Here is a 21788-nt window from a genome sequence, read left to right as displayed (position 1 = left end):
TAAAAACTACAAATCCATTTTTGGATCTAAAGGCAACAAATATTTGAAAATCCCTAACTGCCTTATTATTATCATTATTATTATTACTACTACACTCAATTTCTAAAAACATGAAAGCTTTCCAAATGCATGTGATATTTTTTTCTTCAAATTTTGTAAACATTTGCTTTCAGGCTTAAACATCCTGCCAATTTTCAGCCAAGATTATTTTTATGGTTGAACTATTAACTTCTGAATATGGGGGTTTATAATGGGAAAAATTTCCAGACCCAGAACTCCCATCATATAAATGACACCACTAAAGATAATTTAGAGTATTACATCTTGACATGTTGAGGTGTTACCTTATTTAAATCCTCCATCCACAACAAGAGGCTAATTTCCTAGGGTATTAATTTTGGCTCTGTTTCCTTACAACTAACTCCAAGGGAAATGCATATTAAGAACCTAAACTTTAGAAAGGGGATGGGAGTGGGGGCGGAGGTTGGAAATTAGACTTAGGCTTTATCTAGGAAGAGACATTATTTATTCGTATGCATTCTGGACTCAAGTGTGGGAATATCCGCTGACTGACTTAACCAGAGCTACATTGCTGGATCTGTTAGATAGCCTTTCCGGTTATTGAACTGCACACTCATTTCTCTGTTAACTTCTGTTATAGTAAACTCTCTCTCTTTTCTTTTTTTTTTTGATAATAAGGCTGTTGTGTATTTCTCAGCATAGATAAATGCCATTAAAAGGCACTAATAAGTACAGTGAATTAATTAGTAACCACAACATCTGTGTACAGAAATTGTGAATATTCAGAATTTGTGAACATTCATGGCAAGATTCAACTTACAAGCATTTTCTGCAGCAAAAGTACATTTCTCTGGAACAGGGAGTAGGTATCAGTAACTATGGCAGAGATGGTAACTGGTTCAATAGTCTGTCTTCTCTTCATTACAGACCTCACAAGCATGCCCTTTTATCCACATTTGTTTTCGTAATTGCAAAACACAGCTTTTTTCTCTCTCTCCACCTTGTCATCTCTGATTTCTTTTGGTTGTCTTTTCCCAGTTTCTCTTTTATACTCTCGCGGGCTGTTTCCTGTTTACTCTTTTTTTGATTTTGTCTTCCCCTCTAGCCCTGAATGTGGCTTTCTTACAGACACAGAGGCCCCAGCATGACTACCCCAGAGAGCCAATTCCAACTTGGACCCAGCACAACACGATTGCTGTCAGGAAGGTGGCAGTCACTGGGTTGCATTAAAACAAAACAAAATAAAATGCAAAATACCAAAACAAACAAACAAACAAAAAACCCACTAAACTGGACTTAGTTTTAGCTCAGAAGTAAAAACTAAAGAAAATTTGCTGTAAACTTTCACAGAGCTTCTTTGAGGATCAGTGCCGTTGTAAATGCACGGGGATGCCTAACTTTAGGCATAAAAAGCAAGTACTTAAAAAAAAAAAAAAAAAGGAAGACATAGGTCAGTGCCCTGAGAAACATTTTTGTTCAGTCCCACAAATATTCTCTAGGGAAAAGGGAATAGTGCTTATCTTGAACTCTTGATTTTATTTTTTGAGCATGTAATTTTTATCAGTTTGTTTTGTTTTCATTACTTTTTATTTTTTCAGTCGCTGCTTATAAAACGAGCAAGCAGAAGTCTCTCTGGAACAAGATATAATCATAAAAGTTTTCAAGAATCTCGTCACCAACTAAACAGTACAAATTGCACATTCTTCATGGAAGTATCAGGCTTTGGTGCGTGCCTGGATCCAACTATAATAGATTATCCCAAAGTGGGAAAGAATGAACAGTGCAAAATTAGCAGAACTGGGAGCAGAGTTTGCCTAGGGAAGGCATTATGATCGGCCCTTCTGCGGCCTAGACCACCGGGCATCGGGAAAAAACTATGTAGTTTTATTTTTGCCAGTGAACACATGGTAGGATCTCAAGACCTTGTCAGACTGGTGCACTGGATCTGGTGCATCATAACTGTACTATAATCAGGTCTGTTCTTTTTATAATAAGTACATACATGTGTGTGCCTTACTTAATTTGCAAATACCTATTAAAGAAGCATGCACTATATACAATAGGAAATATCCTTGTATTTCTGTATAGTCCTTGTTCTGAATTTTTATGATTCAGTAAGTATATCCAGTAAGTTATAAGGGTATAACCATACCTTCTTGTGATATTAGTAAGTACGCCCAAATAAATATTGACACAATAAGAGAAATAGGTTTGGTCTGTAATGTCATGGAATTCTTAATCTGCCGTTTTCTCAAACTTCACGTAACAGCAGGGGAACTACCAAAAAGAAACAGTTAAGGTATAATAATAATTTTAGTCATTCTTTTTCCAAGTTGCTATAATCTACCCAAAGATAACTAATTGTTCAAAGTAAACATTCCACTCTGACCACAAAAGGAATCCATTACACAAACATATAATTCACAGTCATTTTTAGTGGGTTGTAAACAGTTTGGAATGAGCATAAAATGGGACAAAAATCAAAGTGAGCATTTTGAAATGAAAAAGTGTTTGCTACAAAAGGTCAGTCCCTTTGCTTGGCAAACTATGTAGAAAAGCCTGGGAAAATGCTGATCACACAAGCAATGAGGGAATTTTAAAGCCAACAGCCTCCTTGTTTCTTTAAACAGACATCGGAACCTATAACTGGATCCTGTCAAACAAACGACAGCAAAAAAATATAACAGCTGCTAAGAAGTCAAAGAGAGAGATAAAGTTTTCGGGGCTAAGGACCTTCTCAGAAGTAGACTAAAGGTCTTTTTAAATCTTTAAGCAAGGTTATGGATCCCAGGGTGGCTTTTAGGCACCAAGTCAAATATGTAATTTTGTGTATCATTCCTGTCATAGTATTTTTGTGTTCCAGAAAAAAGAGAGAGAGGACAAAATTGTTGGTTAGCATCTGCTGAGGCATTCTGCAAAGTAGCTTATAGCTGGAATCATCAAATTTGGAAGACCTAGTATCATTTATTTTTAATTGTGGCAAAGAAAATCAGATAATATAAAATTTACCATTTTAAGTGTATAGTTAAGTAATGCTGTGTTCACGTTGTTTGCAACAGATCTCTAGATATTATTTTAAATTTGCTATATCGTTTGGGGGCATAGTAACCTGAACTGGGAATCAAGGAGGAAGAATGAGTTGTTAAACCATATTCCAAAGGATGAATGCCAATCCAAATGCAACTTAAAAATTGTTTTAAAACCAGCCCTATTTCCTTACAAGCAAAAATATATTGGATGCATAAAAGTATATTTAGTGTAGAAACATGTTCATTCGTTTAGTTAACTCCATTATTGTATTAAAAAAAGTCTTTGGCAATGTATGGCATTGTTGCATGGAAAAAAGACTGGTTCATCATTCAGGGCATGTTTTTTTGGGTATCTCACACCAACTGACTCCTCGTGTTACACTGTTACAGTATGTCAAGAAAATAACCTGGGAAATAGGGTGTCATTAAACTTCTGGTCTTATCAGGAGGCTAAAACCAGAAGAGTATGTGTTTATTATTCAGGGCTTATTATGTCATTTAAAATATATTCTCAATGAAAACTATATATATATATATTTAAGGTGTATGACATGATATACATAGACATAGCAAAATGACAAACTAATTAACATATCTCCTCACATAACTACCAATTTTTCTCTGTGTTTGAGAGCATCCAAAATCTACTCTTAGCTTATTTTCAGTATTCAACACAATATTGTAGACTCTGGTTATCATGCTTATGTAATAGGTCTCTAGACTTTTTCATCCTGCATAACTTCAACTTAATGCCTTTGATCAAGATCTTTCCACTTCCTGCACCCCCATCACACTAATTTTAAGCAAACTTCTATTTTTTAAATTATTATTGTAGTGATTGTTCTTTCTTCCAGCACAATATCTATTCTTTTCTTTCACAGGACTTACCACAGTTTGTTTAATGTGTATCTCCTCTATATTCTCAGATGGTAGAATGGGGAATGATACAGAGTAGGTATCTGAGCAGCTAATTACCTGTTGCTGAAGTGCAGTAACACTAGTTCTATTACTTCATTCAGCCAGTACTACTGAGTGTTTACAACGTGTCACATACTATGTGGGGCTCTTTCCAAATGACTGGCCTTCACAAATAGTCAGTTACAGACTTTTCATATATATATTTATATATATATATATATATTTATATATATATATAAACCTATGGATTACGGTTTTAGTACTAATTATACCGGTTTAGATGAAGTACTTTCTTTAGTTCATATCTCTAGGTCCTTGGCTCTAAGTGATACAAGTGACTCTACTTTTAAGAAAGCAATTTCTATATACCTCTTAGATCATCGTAAACTACAGAAAGCATTTCATAAAGCACTGAAAACTGAACTCTCTGTTTAGATCTACATACCACCACTATGTCCCAGTGTACACCCCCTACATGCTTGTTCCTCCAGGCTTTAAAAAAATTGTCAGATGATCTCTTGCTTTTGGTCAGTTTACCATATCTATTGAGCATTAGCTGAATAATCATTCAATATTTTTGTATAATTTTCTCTAGAAGAAGAAACAAAAATTCATTTTCTCATTGGTTATTTACAATTTCACACACACACACACATACACACACACATACAGTCCAAAACTGTAAAGGCAAGACAAAGGAGAATGAACCACTTGGAAAAGTTTTAAAGACTAACACACTCCTTCACAGTTGGCCCTCCAAGTTCTGTGTATATTTTCTGGGCTAAGCAGACAACGTCAGTAACCACAGAAATAACTTTAATCTAGTTACAATAGTTGGTAAGGAGGAGAATGCTCTGGTGGTTTAGAGGAATAAAGGAAATCCAAATCAAGATAAGGAAACATATTAAACAAGTGATTCGCTAAATTGGTTTACATTCGGCTCACTAAGAGATTTTCTTCTAGGCATGTCCAAGAGATTCAAACTTTAAAATGCAACTAATACCCTTATGGCAGAAAGTGAAGAAGCACTAAAGAGCCTCTTAATGAAAGTGAAAGAGGAGAGTGAAAAAGTTGGCTTAAAGCTCAACATTCAGAAAATGAAGATCGTGGCACCTGGTCCCATTGCTTCATGGCAAATAGATGAGGAAACAGTGGCTGACTTTATTTTGGGGGGCTCCAAAATCACTGTAGATGGTGATTGCAGCCATGAAATTAAAAGACACTTACTCCTTGGAAGGAAAGTTATGACCAACCTAGACAGCATGTTAAAGAGCAGAGACATTACTTTGTCAACAAAGACTATAAAGAAAGCTGAGCACCGAAGAACTGATGCTTTTGAACTGTGGTGTTGAAGAAGACTCTTGAGAGTCCCTTGGACTGCAAGGAGATCCAACCAGTCCATCCTAAAGGAGATCAGTCCTGGGTGTTCATTGGAAGGACTGATGTTGAAGCTGAAACTCCAATACTTTGGCCACCTCATGCAAAGAGTTGACTCATTGGAAAAGACCTTGATGCTGGGAAAGATTGAGGGCAGGAGGAGAAGGGGATGACAGAGGATGAGATGGTTGTATGGCATCACCGACTCAATGGACATGGGTTTGGGTGGACTCTGGGAGTTGGTGATGGACAGGGAGGCCTGGCGTGCTGTGGTTCATGGGGTTGCAAAGAGTCGGACACAACTGAGTGACTGAATGGAACTGAATACCACTTTGCCAAGAACGGGTAAAGAATACATTTTGTGCCAAGGACTGGGTAGGATATCCCTAGGGGAGACGAGAGAAGCATGGGCAAATTGCTTCTGCCAAGTGTAAGTGACCTACTGAATGAATGGATGGATAGAGGAATGAGTGAGTAAATGGTGAGAGATGTCCTCCCGATATTGCTTCATTTGTAATCAAGAATGCTAGAAGCATTTAGGGCTTCCGTGGTAGATCAACTGGTAAAGAATCTGCCTGCAATGCAGGAGACCCTGGTTCGATTCCTGGGTTGGGAAGATCCCCTGGAAAAGGGATAGGTCACCCACTCCAGTATTCTTGGGCTTCCCTGGTGGCTCAGATGGTAAAGATTCTGCCTGCAGTGTGGGAGACCTGGGTTCAATCTCTGGGTTGGGAAGATCCCCTGAGGAGGGCATGGCAACCAACTTCAGTATTCTTGCCTGGAGAATCCCCATGGCAGAGGACCCTGGTGGGCTATAGTCCATCGGGTCACAAAGAGTCGGGCATGACCGAGTAACTAAGCACAGCACAGAAGCATTTAAAAAATATTACTGCAGTTTGTAAATGATTTTTTAAGGTGGGGAAAATAATCTGGAGAAAAAAAGAAAGGAAACAATTAGTTTTTATGTAACAGCTGATGTGCTGCTGTAGTGAGGATTGAGACCATTTTCCTAAGTCTGTGAGAATAAACACACAGTTTTCATTAAACATGCCTTTCCCATAACAGGTCCATAAGCATTTCCCATGACTCTGCAGTTGGGTATCTTGGCTGGAAGAGGATCTGGCCATTAGAAGGAGGGCTCTAGATATGCTGAGTCCAGCCGTGCTGAGAGATGTGGCACCTTTATATGTTACTTCCTAATACCAACCCCAGCATAAAATGTCATCAGAAACCTACATAAACATTGGACTTATATTCACATAAGTTATTTCTGTACTGAGGTGCTTTATGCCAGAATTTAGCAAAAATACTTTGAATAAACAAAATTGGCATATAAATGTAAGAATATTAATCCAACAAAATGATCATAGAAAATATAATCAACAGCGTACACTTGTAAATCTTGTAGCTATGTGAGAGGTTTTTGTGCCTCTGAGTTTTGTTGAACATTTCCATAGAGTTCCTTTAAGCTGATATCGCCAAAATGCTTTGAATTATCTGCTGCTTTACGGAACTGTAGTCTTCAAGTTTCATTAAAACATTTAAGAATTATATTAATAATCATTATATACGATTAGTGCCTATCTAGTGCTGAATCTACAAATTCATTTTAAGAGAAAACATTGGGACGATGAAATATAAGGCCAAATATGATTGCCCCTGTCAGCAAAAACATGGTCTTATTTTATTAAAAATCACCAGTAAAATGCCATGAACAAAACATACAGTTTCTATTTATAGGCATTTTCAATTCTGCAATACCATGGTATCTGCATGCCACAAGACTGTGTCTAGCAGGGTTTTCATTTTGCCTGGGGTATATACAGAAATAGAGAGGTATAAAATCCTTTTTTAAATGTGCACATATCTTATTATGCACAGCTTCCCCCAAAGTCCTATTTGGATTTTTGTTCTAATATGACGGTGCTTACACTGTCAGTACTGAGTATTTATAAGTGAGTCAAGGTTTCCAGAAAATGATGATAATTTAACTATTGGCAATAATAACATTATAACATTTTCAGTGATCCATTTGGCTCTAAGTATTTATTAAATAATATTTATTCCTAAAATACATACTTACACAATTAAATGAGATTGTAACATGCAATAAAAGGACTTTTCTCTCGAAACTCTAATTGATTCCACTCCTCACAGATACCTCTCCTTGTGTATTCTGCTTTTACTATTTTCTATTCTCTCTCTGAACTCTCAGCTCAGCTCTCTGATGTGTTGATATGCTTTTCCCCAAAGCTGCTCACTTTATCCACTCTCTCTACCCACTTGTCCTCTTCTTGTTATTCTCTCATTCCCTACTGATATGGGAATAATAGGATCCCAAGGCTGTCCTTACAGGATAATTAAAGTATGAATTTCCAGGAGTTGGAAATTGCAGACCATTTTTATTATGTTTCTATAATAAAGCCAGGTAACATTGAGAGAATTAAAATGGCTTTTCCCTAGCAGATAACTTGGTAAAGATTTCTTCCCTTGGTTCTATTGTTTTAAGAGACTGGGAGCTGAAAAGGGGAATAGATTCACCAACTCTTTTTCTGAAAACACCTCTATCTTTTACATGATATATATCCCCCTAGATCCTGGGAATATGTTGTAAACTTGTAACAGATGGTGATGAAGCTTCATATTTTTATACAATATAGTTTTTGAGATTCTGCATCTACTGTATGTATCTTCCAGGGAAAATGACCTTGAATGAATGAAGTCAGAATCTGAAGGAAAAACACCCTACAGATAGACTACCATAGAAATAATGAGTCAATTGGGTTTTGCTTTGTTCCCCTCAGTAAGATGAGATAATTTCAGATGAAAATTAGAATGTTGAAATATAGGAATCAAAGGTCATCTTAACACTGGAGGTGTGTCTGTTAATTGTTCCAGCAAAACTAGTTAGGCATATTCTGTGCTGGACAGATACACGTGGAAGATGGAACATCACTGTTTGCAAGTAGGAGCACTATTTGTTTCACTGGGTAATGGGGGCTTACCAAAATTTGTTCTGGCACAATGTCTACCAGCATGAATGTTAGGAGGGTTCTAACACTGTGAGTACTGATATTTTATGAATGTTTTATCACTGGCGGGAAAACAAGAAGTTTGCAATTGAATCAACAACATGTCAGACAGCAAAATATTAAAAAAAAGAACATTAGTAGGAATTATTGATGTCCCTACTGTGAAAACAAACTGAAGTTAATAAGAAACTCGATCCTCTTAACTGATTAGCAACAGTCAGGTTTTAATTGCATGGCTTTCCAGACAAATCAAGTGGTGCTGTTAATGTGAGCATTGGTTGTGTATAGGGTGCAGTATTGGGGGAATGGCTGTACGTTCAGTTACCCACCTCTTTTTTCGACAGCTTCAATGCACTGCTTTACAAACCGTGGAACTGTGGAATTTTCACGTTCACACAGTGTGTGCAGATGAGAGCCAAAAACTTGATCTGCAAAAGAAACAAAGATGAGCTTCATTAAAATCCAAGCTTGCGTTGTTCTTTAATTTGATTCTGTTTCCATATCCACTGAATGATGAAATCTGCATCTTGCATTGGAATCGATTTTTGGCTTTAATTCCAAAGTGTCTGTTGCAGACATGCAAGGACCATAGCTCCTTCCTTTATGGAACAGGACTCTGGCCCTAGAGAAAGAAAATGAACACTCTGCCATCGATTAGGCAGGGATGACTGAGTAAGTTATAGTCTCTCTGGGCTTAATTTCGCTGTCTATAAAATAATGACTAGGAATTAAGAAAACTTCGACAAATTAATGAATCTTAGTGAATTGGTGTCTCAGTGTTTGAGAAGAAGTTTATCAACAATCATCAAAATTGTGATGTTGCTAGTGTATTTAGATTCATTCAATTGCACAATGATATTTGAAAAAAGCAAGTTCCAGAAGATTTACTTTGAAGTGAATGTTTTCACGTTTCTCCTGCCTTGAATTTGCCCTTTCTCTAATCTAAGTATCCCTTTTCTTTCAGGGCTCAGCTCAGATGGTTCTTTCTCCACAAACCCTATCCGGAATTCCTATCTCAGCTTTATGTCTCCTGTAACATAGGTTCTTTGGAATACCAGTTTCTCAGGATGTTAACAGGCGATTTGAGGGGGAAAGCCTGTAATCAAAATGATTTAGCAACACTGGGTTAAACAAAGTTAAACAGGTTTCTTTCATGTGTACTTATTTTCAGAGCCTGTGTTATGCCAATGTGCACTGGGAATCTCCAGGCAGGACTGAAGGATGCGCTAGTTCCCAAACTTATTTGAGTAAGATCCTTTTATTTCAAAGGGCATCTCTCCAGACTAATGTTTCCGAGAACACTGTGTGAAATTCTAGCCTAGCTCTCTCATTTGGAACATGATTTATGCTACCTTGCAGTGTGTATTTTCGCTTATAATATATGGAATGTATTTTCTCAAAGCAGATTCTTGCGTGCTGCATTGCTTATACTGTTCTTTCAGTCAAGCACAGTTTTGGGTCCATGGTGCTCACTCAAGGATTTTTTAAAAATTGTGATAAAATATATATAACATAAAATTTACCATTTTAACCACTTTTGTGTGTCCAGTTTAGTGGCATTAAGTACATGTGCACCGTTGTGCAACTATCACCACCATCCATTTCCGGAGACTTTTTAAACAGCAGAGATGTTGATTATTGACAATGAAACAAATATTTAGTAGGTTCAAGGACTTTCCATCTCACATGCAATGAAATTTAATTCCTTGACATCACTACCAAGGCAGTAAACAACCTGACTTTCCACCAATTAACTGACTTCATTTGCTTCCTCTCTCCTCTCTCTGCTCATCACTTGCTGCTGCCACTCTGTCTACATCACTGATTCTTGTCCATGCCAAGCACACTTCTGCCTCAGGGACTTTGAACTTATTATTTCCTCTGTGTGGAAATCAATTACCCAGGTGATCAAATGTCACCCTCTTATTGTAGCCTTTTCTATCCACCTTTAGAAAAACTGGCAACCTCTGCTGATAACAAATCTTTATGCTGCCCACAGCTTACTTTTCTTAGAGCACTTTACTCCATCTGACATATTAGATTGATATGTTTACTGGTTAGTTGCTCTCCTTGCTTAGAAAGCAAAACCCAAGCGAGTAAGGACTATGCCTATTTTCTTTCTTACTGAATTCCCAGTAACTCGACACTCTTTGGCAAATACTAGAAGTTCAATAAATATTTATTGTATTGTTGACTGTAAGACATCGTCTTTTTCATCAGTAGAACTTTTCAAAAATGTAAAACATATTTTTAGCACAGTTGCTGTTGTTCAGTCCCTCGGTCGTGTCTGACTCTTTGCGAGCCCGTGGACTACAGCATGCCAGCTTCCCTATCCTTCGCTGTTTCCTGGAACTTACTCAAACTCATGTCCAGTGAGTCAGTGATGCCATCAAATCATCTCATCCTCTGTCATTCCCTTCTCCTCCTGCCTTCAATCTTTCCCAGCGTCAGGATCTTTTCTAATGAGTCAGTTCTCTGCATCAGGTCACCAAAGTATTGGAGCTTCAGCTTCAGCATCAGTCCTTACAATTAATATTCAGGATTGATTTCCTTTAGGATTGACTGGTTTGATCTCCTTGCAGTCCAAAGGATTCTCAAGAGTCTTCTCCAACACTATAGTTCAAAAACAATTCTTTGGTGCTCAGCCTCGTTTATGGTCCAACTCTCACACCCATACATGACTACTGGAAAAACCATAGCTTTGACTATATGGACCTTTGTCAGCAAAGTAATGTCTCTGCTTTTTAACATGCTCTCTAGGTTTGCCATAGCTTTTCTTCCAAGGAGTAAACCTCTTTTAATTTCATGGCTACACTTACCATCTGCACTGACTTTGGAGCCCAAGAAAATAAAGTCTGTCACTGTTTCCATTGTTTCCCCATCTATTTGCCATGAAGTGATGGGACCAGATGAAATGATCTTCATTTTTTGAATGCTGAGTTTTAAGCCAGTCTTTTCACTCTACTCTTTCGCTTTCATCAAGAGGCTCTTTAGTTTCTCTTTGCTTTCTGCCATAAGGGTGGTGTCATCTGCATATCTGAGGTTATTGATATTTCTCCTGGCAATCTTGATTCCAGCTTCTGCTGCATCCAGCCCAGCATTTCTCATGATGTAATTAGCATTTGAGTTAAATAAGCAAGGTGACAATATACAGCCTTGATGTACTCCTCTACCAATTTTGAACCAGTCTGTTGTTCCATGTCTGGTTCTAACTGTTGCTTCTTGACTTGCATACAGGTTTCTCAGGAGGCAGGTAAGGTGGTCTGGTATTTCTATCTCTTTATATTTTTAGCATAAGTGGGGGAAAATATAAGATGCAGCATAATAGAATGGTAAATGATATGTTATTCAAAGGGACAGTTAACACAGATTGTGGTGAGACTTCAAGGAAATCACGATTGTCATCAATTTCTTAGGAAAGGTGATGGCTTGAGTTGAGAACAACTCAGCAGGGAGGGAAAAAGTTAAGGCTAGAGCACTAATAATAATGCAATTTAATGTGGAAATGTGCATTTTTGTCTAAGATATAGAAAGAAGACAAGCTCAAAACACACATCAACATAATGTAGAGAAGTGGGAAATAATCATGAATATTTGCTTTGAATATCTGGTCTAGTAACAAAGATTCATTCAGAAACAGTACGTCACCAACATAAGAAAGAATAACGTAAAATATTATTTAAGAAAAATAATCCAGAACTTCAGATTTGATCATTTAAACTGGTCAGAGATTATAGAAAGGAAGAATTGTTATACAAAATAAAATCTTTTAATGATCGTCATGATTCAAATAAATTTCAGAAATATGTACTGAGTATCCTCTATAGTTGAAGCAATGAGTAGGCATATTAGGGTGTGATAAAGATATCAAGAAGCTTATAATATTGTAGGGCCAACAGAAATATTCAGTTAATAAATAATAAATAGAATATATAGCAGGTATCACAAAAAGTACTTAGTGCAAAGAAAGAAGTTCTAAAGTATGAAGTTTTTTTCTGTCATTTAGTGCAAAGGTGGTATCTGGGAAGGCAGAGGTTGGGGGGAGGGATTTATGGGATGGAGATCATTCAAGAAAGATAGATTCTTGAATGAAGATGATGCTAAAGTCTGGAGAGAGGTTTCTTTCTTTCTTTTTTTTTTTCTGATAGGTAGATACAGGAAAATGAAAAAGATGAAAATATTCTACTGTATTTACTCCTTCACTCATTCTGTTATTTCATGTCAATGTATGGCAAAACCAATACAGAATTGTAAAGTAAAATAAAAAATAAAATAAAATAAAGTAAAATAAAAAAATAAATAAAAGAAATCCTAAATGCCTGCTCTGTGTCAGGAGCTAGAAAGGCACTGATAGCACAATAACAAAGGCTCCTTTCCAGTGCTCTAAAGTTTCTTGTCTAGAGGTGACATCATATAAGTAAATAAGAACATGTCATCCTGAAGTATACTATTCCCAGGGAAGCACAGATCTAATGGGAACATGTTAGAAGGAGCATCTGAACAGCCTTGAGCACTCATGGAAGGCTTCCCAGAAAAGAACTGAGTCCTCAAGGTTAAGTAAGACTTAGCTTGGAGATGTAAAGAAGAGAACAAACAGGGCATTTGGGGAGGGTGAAGGAGAGGTAAACAATCAGCGACGAGAGAGTGATGAGAAGAATCATCTTGGTGTGATTGTACAAAGGGAAACACACACTTTTTCTTATTTAGAGAAATCTTCATGTATGAAGCTTTAAGAGGAAATAAAGTTTGTGTTATGAGGAGTCTTAACTATTAAGTCCAGCAGGTATTTATCTGAGAGCGTGAAAATGTGGCTGATTTGTGATACATATGCATTTCCCTCCCAACTTCTTTCTTATTTTAGAGTCCATTTATAAGACAGATTCTGATGTTCAAATAGTCTCCAATGACTTCTGCTTCCTTTGTAGCTTTCAGTTCAGTTCAGTTCAGAAGCTCAGTCATGTCCAACTCTATGTGACCCCATGGACTGCAGCACACCAGGCTTTCCTGTCCATCACCAACCTCCAGCGCTTGCTCAAATGCATGTCCATTGAGCTGGTGACGCCATCCAACCGTCTCATCCTCTGTCGTCCCTTCTCTTCCTGCCTTCAATCATGTAAATTTAGTTAGTTTAAAATTAAAGAGTTCTGGTTGGTAAAATGCAAGGGGATATGACTTGGGAAACTAAAAAAGATTTTTTTTCCTGATGAAAGGAGAGGGGTACATGAAAGCATTCTGTCTTTTTTCCTTCATGAATATCAACGTGCAACTTTGCAATGCCTGGAGCTACTGCTGCAATCTTGTCACCATGAGACAAGAAGTTTGCAAGCCAAAGCTAAACATGATTAAAAAAAAGAAGCTACAAAGATCTGAGACCTCAGTGATATTGTCGAACTTCTAAACCTGACCTAAAACACTTTCTCTATACTTCTTATATTATGAGATAATATAAACAATTTTTAACTGGATATTCTATCACATGTAACCAAAATATTCATAACCAAATGGTGGGGGGATACAGATCATGGTGAAGACTGAACACAAAAGATCTGTTGAGAAGCTAATGTGGTTACTATGCAGATGTTATGAAGACCAGAATCAGGATAGGTTTGTGGTAAATTTAGTCATCACTGAGAATTCTTCTCCTCTTCTCGGAATTAGATTTATACTTTCACCACCTTTGCCATCTGACTGTGTGGTAAAACTCACTAGAGTGGGTGACACTTATTTCCTTCATTTCACTGATAGAGGGCTTGCCCGTATGATTACTTTGGACAATGTAGCCTGTGTAGAAATGACTATGTTTCAGTTCAACACTGAGGTCTTCAGACATGCTACAGATTTCTATGCTTACTTCTCTGTTACTGCCGAATCAAGAGTTTCCCTGGGTAGCAGCTACCCCTTCAGTCCGGGCTCCAGAGTAAATACATATAGCACAGAACTGAGGCTGACCAACACTGAGGAGACAAGTCCAGTCAAACCTACAATGTAAAGCAGAGCTGTCCATTTAAGCCACAGACACATGAAAAATAAGTGCTTTTTGCTGTTTGCCACTGAGATTCTGTTTGTTAGGCAGCAACAGCTTACTGATAAAGAATGATAACAAGAGACTGGAGTTTTGGTGATCTAAGCTGTGAGAATGAAAACAAAGAGACTTGATAGGACATGGAAACCAGAACTGGGGAGCAAATAAATAGAGAAAAAATTCTAAATTTGGTTAGAATGTGGACTTACACATCCATTTAGAGTCAATCCTAAGGCAGAGACTCAAAAGAAATTTCTCTCACTTTAAAATTTAAAGTCATTATATTTTATGTTATATTATGGCTCTTATTATTATGTATTCTCTACAGATCAATTCAAATCTATTTAATTCAATTCAGTGAATATTTCATGAGCACCTACCATATGCTGAGCACTGTAAAGAATTCAAAGATTGACATTCATTCATAACCATCTATTACATGCCCACTGTAGCCTAGATATTGCACTCCATCCTGAAGATGCAATGATGCATGAAGCATGATCTCCTACAGTCTGGGTGGAAGAATAGTCCTCACAATTATAATATGATGCAATTAGTGCTATTATAAGGGTGTTTATTCAGAGAAGGCAATGGCACCCCACTTCAGTACTCTTGCCTGGAAAATCCCATGGGTGGAGGAGCCTGGTAAGCTGTAGTCCATGGGGTCACTAAGAGTTGGACACGACTGAGCAACTTCACCCTCACTTTTCACTTTCATGCATTGGAGAAGGAAATGGCAACCCACTCCAGTGTTCTTGCCTGGAGAATCCCAGGGACCAGGGAGCCCGGTGGGCTGCCGTCTATGGGTTCGCACAGAGTCTGACACGACTGAAGTGACTTAGCAGCAAGGGTGTTTATTAATAATAGCAAAGACTTATTACATTCAGCCAGGCAAAGTTCAAAGTACTTTATTCTAACTTACTTGATCTTCATAGTATTTGTAACACTTTGGTGGTAGACACTATTATCATTCTGATTTTATAGGAGCGGAAACTGAGGCACAAAGATATTGAGTCATTTGCCCATAGTTAGAAAACATCAGGCTCTAGATGAAAAAAAAAAAAAAGATAAGGACCTAACTCAGACAACAGAGAGATGCAGTGATTCTGTGGATTTGCAGACAGGATGCAGGAGGTGAGCTGACTCACTAGGCAAAGAGGATTTAAGTTTTTTGCTTGGTTAAAGGAGACTAAGATGCAGAAACCCGAGGGTTTGGAGAACAATAGAGAGATTGATATTTAGGAGTTAGGATAGGTATTTCAGAACAGAATATTGATGAGAAATCAAGGTGAAATTAAGAGGTTATTGGTGATCATAAGTAAAATGGCTTTTGTATAATGAAACGGAAAAGCAGAGGCTTGTGGTCAAGATTTGAAGGGAAGGTGAAAAGTAGAGACAGCAAAAAGACTTCTCTTTAGCAGGTTAGTGATGAGGAGTCACTAATTATAAGGAAAGACAGGATTTGGGGAAGGATTTTGAGTGGGGTGGAGAACAGAAAATTTCCATTACAAGGTATTTTTGATTTTTTGATTGCCAGAATGCTCTAGAGAGGGTGAGGGGCACTACTGGCTACTTTCAGTTGTTCTGAGGCCAGAGGTGGGGGAGGTGCATTACTGCCACTTACTGGGTGGTCCAGGTAAGTGCAGGCAATCCCTCATGGGGAGAGAAAACAACCCTTCCCAGACTGCCAACAGCGCTCTGGGGGAAAAAAACAGTTGATATATGTTGAACTTCATTAGATAGAAGGGAAATGTTTGCTTTCACTGGTTACCAGAAAAGTAAAAAAGAAAAAAAAAATCACCTCATTTATATCCTGACTTTAAAGTGGCTATGCTCACCCAGTAAGGTATGGCTCTGTAGAAGGACCTAGCCTTCCAGGTTAAAACAAAAAGTGAAAGTGTTAGTTGCTCAATCCAGTCCCACTCTGCGACCCTATGGATGGTAGCCCACCAGGTTCCTCTGTCCATGGAATTCTCTGGGCAAGAATACTGGAGTGGGTAGACATTCCCTTCTCCAGGGGATCTTCCTGACCCAGGGGTCAAATCCAGGTCTCTTGCACTGCAGGCAGATTCTTTACCATCTGAGCCACCAGGGGAGCTCATACTTTCTGGGTAAACTTGATTAAATTAATGGTAGTCATGTGGCTTAAGCTGGGTCAGTGCAAGTCTCGCTCCAAAAGTTTTAGAATTGGGATGCTACAGACTGAGGTGGTATCAGAGATACTATCCGCTCCAGGGACAGTGAGGGGCGAAGGGAGCCATTTGGCAAGATGGCTGTGCAATGAGTGAGTGTGCACAGACACGAATTGCAGAGGGAGGTGAATGAAGCAGAGACACCTCAGCTCCTCACTTCCTGATACTTACATATGATGCCACATATATACCATAGGCATGACGCACTGTATGTGGTTGCCATGGGGTGCATTAGAAATTAGAAGGTGCTGGGCTTCCCTGGTGGCTCAGACAGTGAAGAGTGTGCCTGTAATGCAGGAGACCCGGGCTCAATCCTTGGGTCAAGAAGATCTGTCGGAGGAGGGAATGGCTACCTACTCTAGTATTCTTGCCTGGAAAATCCCATGGACAGACGAGCCTGATGGGCTATAGTCCATGGGGCCACAAAACCACAAAGAGTCAGACCTGACTGAGTGACTAACACTAACACTTTCAGTTTAATGCAGCCAAACAAATTTGGCAAGAACATGGACATAGCCCCGTCCACAACGTTCCAAAAGAGGGCTTACAATCAGAGGAGAAGATGCCAGGAGTGGAAATAGCTCAGTGAGACTTACTGTTATGGGCGACGCTGGTTAGGATGAGTATGTTGCATGTGTACTGGTTTTGCTGGCCTTGGAACTATTCTTCTACCCTCCAGTAAGAGCACTCTGGTTTTCCTATGGGGGTGATACTTTCTCATATTGCTGCCATTTGTTTTGAGTACTGCTGACCCCACCAGCTCCAGCTCTAGCAATAAACATGCACTTCTTCCCTTGGCCACAGGGATATGAACATGTGTTCAGATATGAACACATGATCCAAGTGGATCTGGTCTCCCAAATCCTGAGGGCTTTTTTTTTTTTTTTTTTAAGTGCTACTGGGAAAAAGGAGCCCTCTTTCTGCAGGAATTGGTAAACTATGAGGATATGAGTCTGAGCTTCTAGAAGTTATACTGCCAGCTTCTGGGAAAACATATTGGAGGATTAAGCCAACAGAATGGAAAAGAGAGCTGAGGGATGGAGGAGATAAAGATTTGATAGCATTTTGTGCCCACAGGTCCAGTCATGGTTGAAGCTATCCTCGTCTCTTTGACTTTTCAGGCAAATAGTCCAATAAATTCCATTCTTACGTTTGCAGTTTGAACAAGTTTTTATCAATTACAACTTAAAAAAAAATGACTGCAACATGAGCTTTTAACATTACATGGTGAAGTATGTAACGTGGAGGAGATCATGATGCACTTGAAATGACTTTGTAAAATCAAAAGTGCTAAGGAAGTAAATCATAGAGATTTAGCTAAGACATCATTGTACAGTTTAGGGGCTATTGTAGGATTGCCACCCATCTGTAAATCTGATACAGATTTCAGAGTTTGATACACCAAGGAAGACCATTAAATTATAGGAACATGTTTGAACCACAGAATCTTCTATCTTGAAATTGTGTAAGGAAAGGGGGAGGGAGAAAGAAGGTGTTTTGTTTTCCTGGCAAGCATTGATGACCTAGCTTTTGCCCCCTAAACATCTATGTCTGCTATCCTGGCACAACATTAAGGATTATTTCTGCTTTCCCCCTCCTTATGGCATTCTGAAAAAGGGAGCAGTCCTGGAACCCTGAGTTCCCGGCTCCCCACCTATAGTTCCATCTGTGGGCTCACTGGTAATCCTTTCTTCCTCTCTTAACAACTTGTTGTATTTAGAAAACACCTCTTGCTAGGGGTGCCAATATTTTTGGAATGTTCTGCACATGCCCATGACCTTGGCTTGTGTGATCATTACATCTTTGTTCTCCTGCTTCAGCGCTTGTACCAGGGGTGGCAGGCAACACATTGGTTGGAGAAAGTCCATTTTCTGTAATTTTTCTTTGAAAGCATCTTTTGGTGAGAAAAACAAATAGACCTTCCACATGACTGCACTTACAAAGCATGTTGTTTACATAATGAATTAGAGTTTAACTAGAGAATGGTGGTTTTTAATCTTTAAGCACTCAAACTTTTGACCGATTTAGTTAGTTCATCAGCATAACCAGGTTAAGTCTCCCAGATTACAAATTAGCTTCATTCTCCCTCATCTCTGCTATATATTTTTTGACAAATTATGGAAAGAACAGCCAGTAATGGGATCTTTGTCAGTTAGATTCCAAATGAATCAAAACTACGAGGAAAACTACTCAATAGAGGCAGTTAAATGTTCAAATAATGTGACGGTGTTATCATCATTTATGCAGGGAGACAGTCTCCACATGCTTTTCAAAATGATGTTATTCTGCTATCAGGAGAGAGGCTCATTGCAGCTACTCTAGTAAATTCTGAAGCAGAAAAACAAAGCCTATAGAACTACACACATTAAGAAATAAAGAGAGGAAGAGAAAACAATAATAAAAAACTGAACTGTTCAAACACTCACACACACATATTGGACAGTTATTTTGGTAATGAGGCATATTCATTGAAGATTTTGGCTACAATAGAAAAAAAAAAGCACTGTGGTTATCTTAAGCAAAGAAAAATTTACTCAAATGATGTCAAAGGATGGGGGTAGGAGGAAACTCAAAGAATTTACTGGGAACCAAAAGTAATTTTAGAAGGCAGAATACTAAAGAGTAAAAAGTAATAAAGAAGGTGAAGTGCCAAAGAATTGATGCCTTTGAACTGGAGAAGACTCCTGAGAGTGCTTTGGATAGCAAGGAGATAAAACCAATCAATATTAAGGGAAATCAACCCTGAATACTCATTGGAAGGACTGATGTTGAAGCTGAAACTTCAGTATTTTGGTCACCTGAGGCAAACAGTTGACTCATAGGAAGAGTCGCTAATGCTGGGAAAGATTGAGGGCAGAAGGGGAAGAGGGCATCAGAGGATGAGATGGCTGGATGGCATCACCAATGCAATGGACATGAACTTGGGTGACTGAACAACAACAGAAGTAATTTATAACTGAATCATTTTGCTGTATATCTGAAACTAGTACAACATTGTTAATCAATAATATTGCTGTTCAGTCACCCAGTCATGTCTGACTCTTTACAACCCCATGGACTGTAACACACTAGGCCTCCCTGTCCCTCACCATCTCCTGGAGTTTGCCCAAGTTCATGCCCATTGTATCGGTGATGTCATCCAGCCATCTCATCCTCTGATTCCCTCTTCTTCTGCCCTCAATCTTTCCCAGAATCAGGGACTCTTCCAATGAGTCAGCTGTTTGCATCAGTGACCAAAATACTGGAGCTTCAGCTTCAGCATCAGTCCTTCCAACAAGCATTCAAGGTTGATTTCCCTTAAGATTGACTCATTTGATCTTCTTGCTGTCCAGGGGATTTTCATGAGTCTTCTCCAGCACCACAGTCAGAAGATACCAATTCTTTGGCACTCTATCTTCTTCTTTATGGTCCAGCTCTCACAACCATTATGTGACCACTAGAAAGACCATAGCCTTGACTATACAGACCTTTATCAACAGATTAATGTCTCTGCTCTTCAACACTCTGTCTAGGTTTGCCATAACTTTCCTGCTGAGAAGCAATCATCTTCTGATTTCATGGCTGCAGTCACCATTTGAGTGATTTTAGAGCCCAAGAAGAGGAAATCTGTCACTACTTCTGCCTCTTCCCCTTTTGTTTGCCATGAAGTAATGGGGCTGGATGTCATGATCTTAGTTTTGTTTTTTTTAATATTTAGTGTTAAGGCGGCTCTTTCACTCTCCTCCTTCATCCTCAACAGGCTCTTTAGAATAGAAATCAACTATATTCCAAAATAAAATAAAAGAAGTTAGATTAAAAAATAAAAGCAATTTATTAAAATTCTTCAAAGAAATTACTGCAGGTGAGGGGCCAGTCTTAGAAAGGCTTAATCCAAAGTTCTCAGGAGAGCCCAGAAGCAAGAAAAAGGAAATACAGCAACTGTCTTGCTGTCCTGTGACTTTGAGAGGGACAGGATGCTATTTGTATTGTCACCCCCCCACCACCACTAATGTCCTAATGACTTCTGCTCATCAGTTACTCAAGATTTGAAGTTCTAACATATGATGTCCAAGTGAATGAGATTTTGTCTAAAAAATGGGTTGGAATGAGAAAAAATACAACCCTTGTAGCTTCCTTAGTAGGTAGCATTCACTAGGAAGTTTTCTCCCTCTAAAATGCCACAGACACAGGTAGATCATTTCCCAATAGGCTGCCGTAAGGACAGGGCAGTGGCTGATGGAAGACAAAAATAATATTCTCAAGATGGGTAATTTCAGCAATTTAGGTGATTTCCTCCTTTGACTTTAAACTGTAGGCGACATGTAGTTTCCCTTTGTGAGTAGGTTTCCAGACCAAAACTTTTAGATTACTTATCAAGGAATCCTATCTCTATTCTTATATTTTCTCTACTTCCATTCTTACATTTCTCTTTTCCTTACCTTTAAAATACTCTCTATATGAACCCCCATCATATAATTCTCCCACAACTTCACTGAAACTTTTTTTAAGAAATACGTGATTTAAATTAAGTACTGTAGTATACTGATGGCTTATGTCTTTGAATTAAGATAGAGAGAAATATGTTTAATGCTAAAATACTAGGACTGAATTTAATATATGTTTAAGAGCTTCAAGAGGTATTGAATTATCTTATAATACCTCAGGGCTTTGATTAAAAATATCAGCTATTGCTTTTTATTACACAAATATCAAAAGCTGCACTGATTCTCTGATGAGTCTCTTAATATACACTGGAAGTAAATCTCTGTCATTGCTTTGTTTACTCATGATTTTTTTTCCCTCATAAGTGGCAAGTCCAGGAAAAAGCTTAATTATTTTAACTTTCAAGTAGTTTGGAATCTAAATAAATAGGAATTTTAAGTATATACACTTCTGTGTATAGTTCTTCCCACATGTTTATTCATATTTTTGTATCTCATCTGATCTAACAGACTTTAAAGTCCCTGGCAGAAAATGATAATGTCTACCCTGGAAACACTGGTCTGGAGGAGACTGATCGAGGCTTTAGGGAGACTTCCCCCAACAAAGGAAGGCTGGGATCTGGAGCTTCCAGTCAACGTTGGACAGTTGCTTCAAGGGTAGCACCCTTTGACAAGGTCAGCCAAAGATGAGGGCCAGAGACAGACTGGCTGCCATCCAAACAGTATGGAGAGTCCTTCCCCACTCCTTTCCATTTTTCCTCCTCCTTCTCTTTTCA

At 38.4% G+C, this 21788-nt stretch overlaps 1 protein-coding gene across 2 annotated transcripts in view; it reads right to left on the bottom strand.

Moving 5' to 3' along the window:
- The window catches only part of ARHGAP15 (Rho GTPase activating protein 15), a 704757-nt gene that overhangs the window by 243128 nt on the left and 439841 nt on the right, over positions 1–21788 (bottom strand). For both annotated transcript variants that reach the window (XM_040228227.1, XM_040228226.1), the window contains exon 10: positions 8707–8805. In XM_040228227.1, the coding sequence (XP_040084161.1) occupies positions 8707–8805 (99 nt within the window). The remainder of the gene's footprint in view (positions 1–8706; positions 8806–21788) is intronic.

Source organism: Oryx dammah, unplaced genomic scaffold, assembly GCF_014754425.2.
Source record: "Oryx dammah isolate SB20612 unplaced genomic scaffold, SCBI_Odam_1.1 HiC_scaffold_27, whole genome shotgun sequence".
Lineage (NCBI taxonomy): Eukaryota > Metazoa > Chordata > Mammalia > Artiodactyla > Bovidae > Oryx > Oryx dammah.
This window is presented reverse-complemented; position numbering and strand designations above follow the sequence as displayed.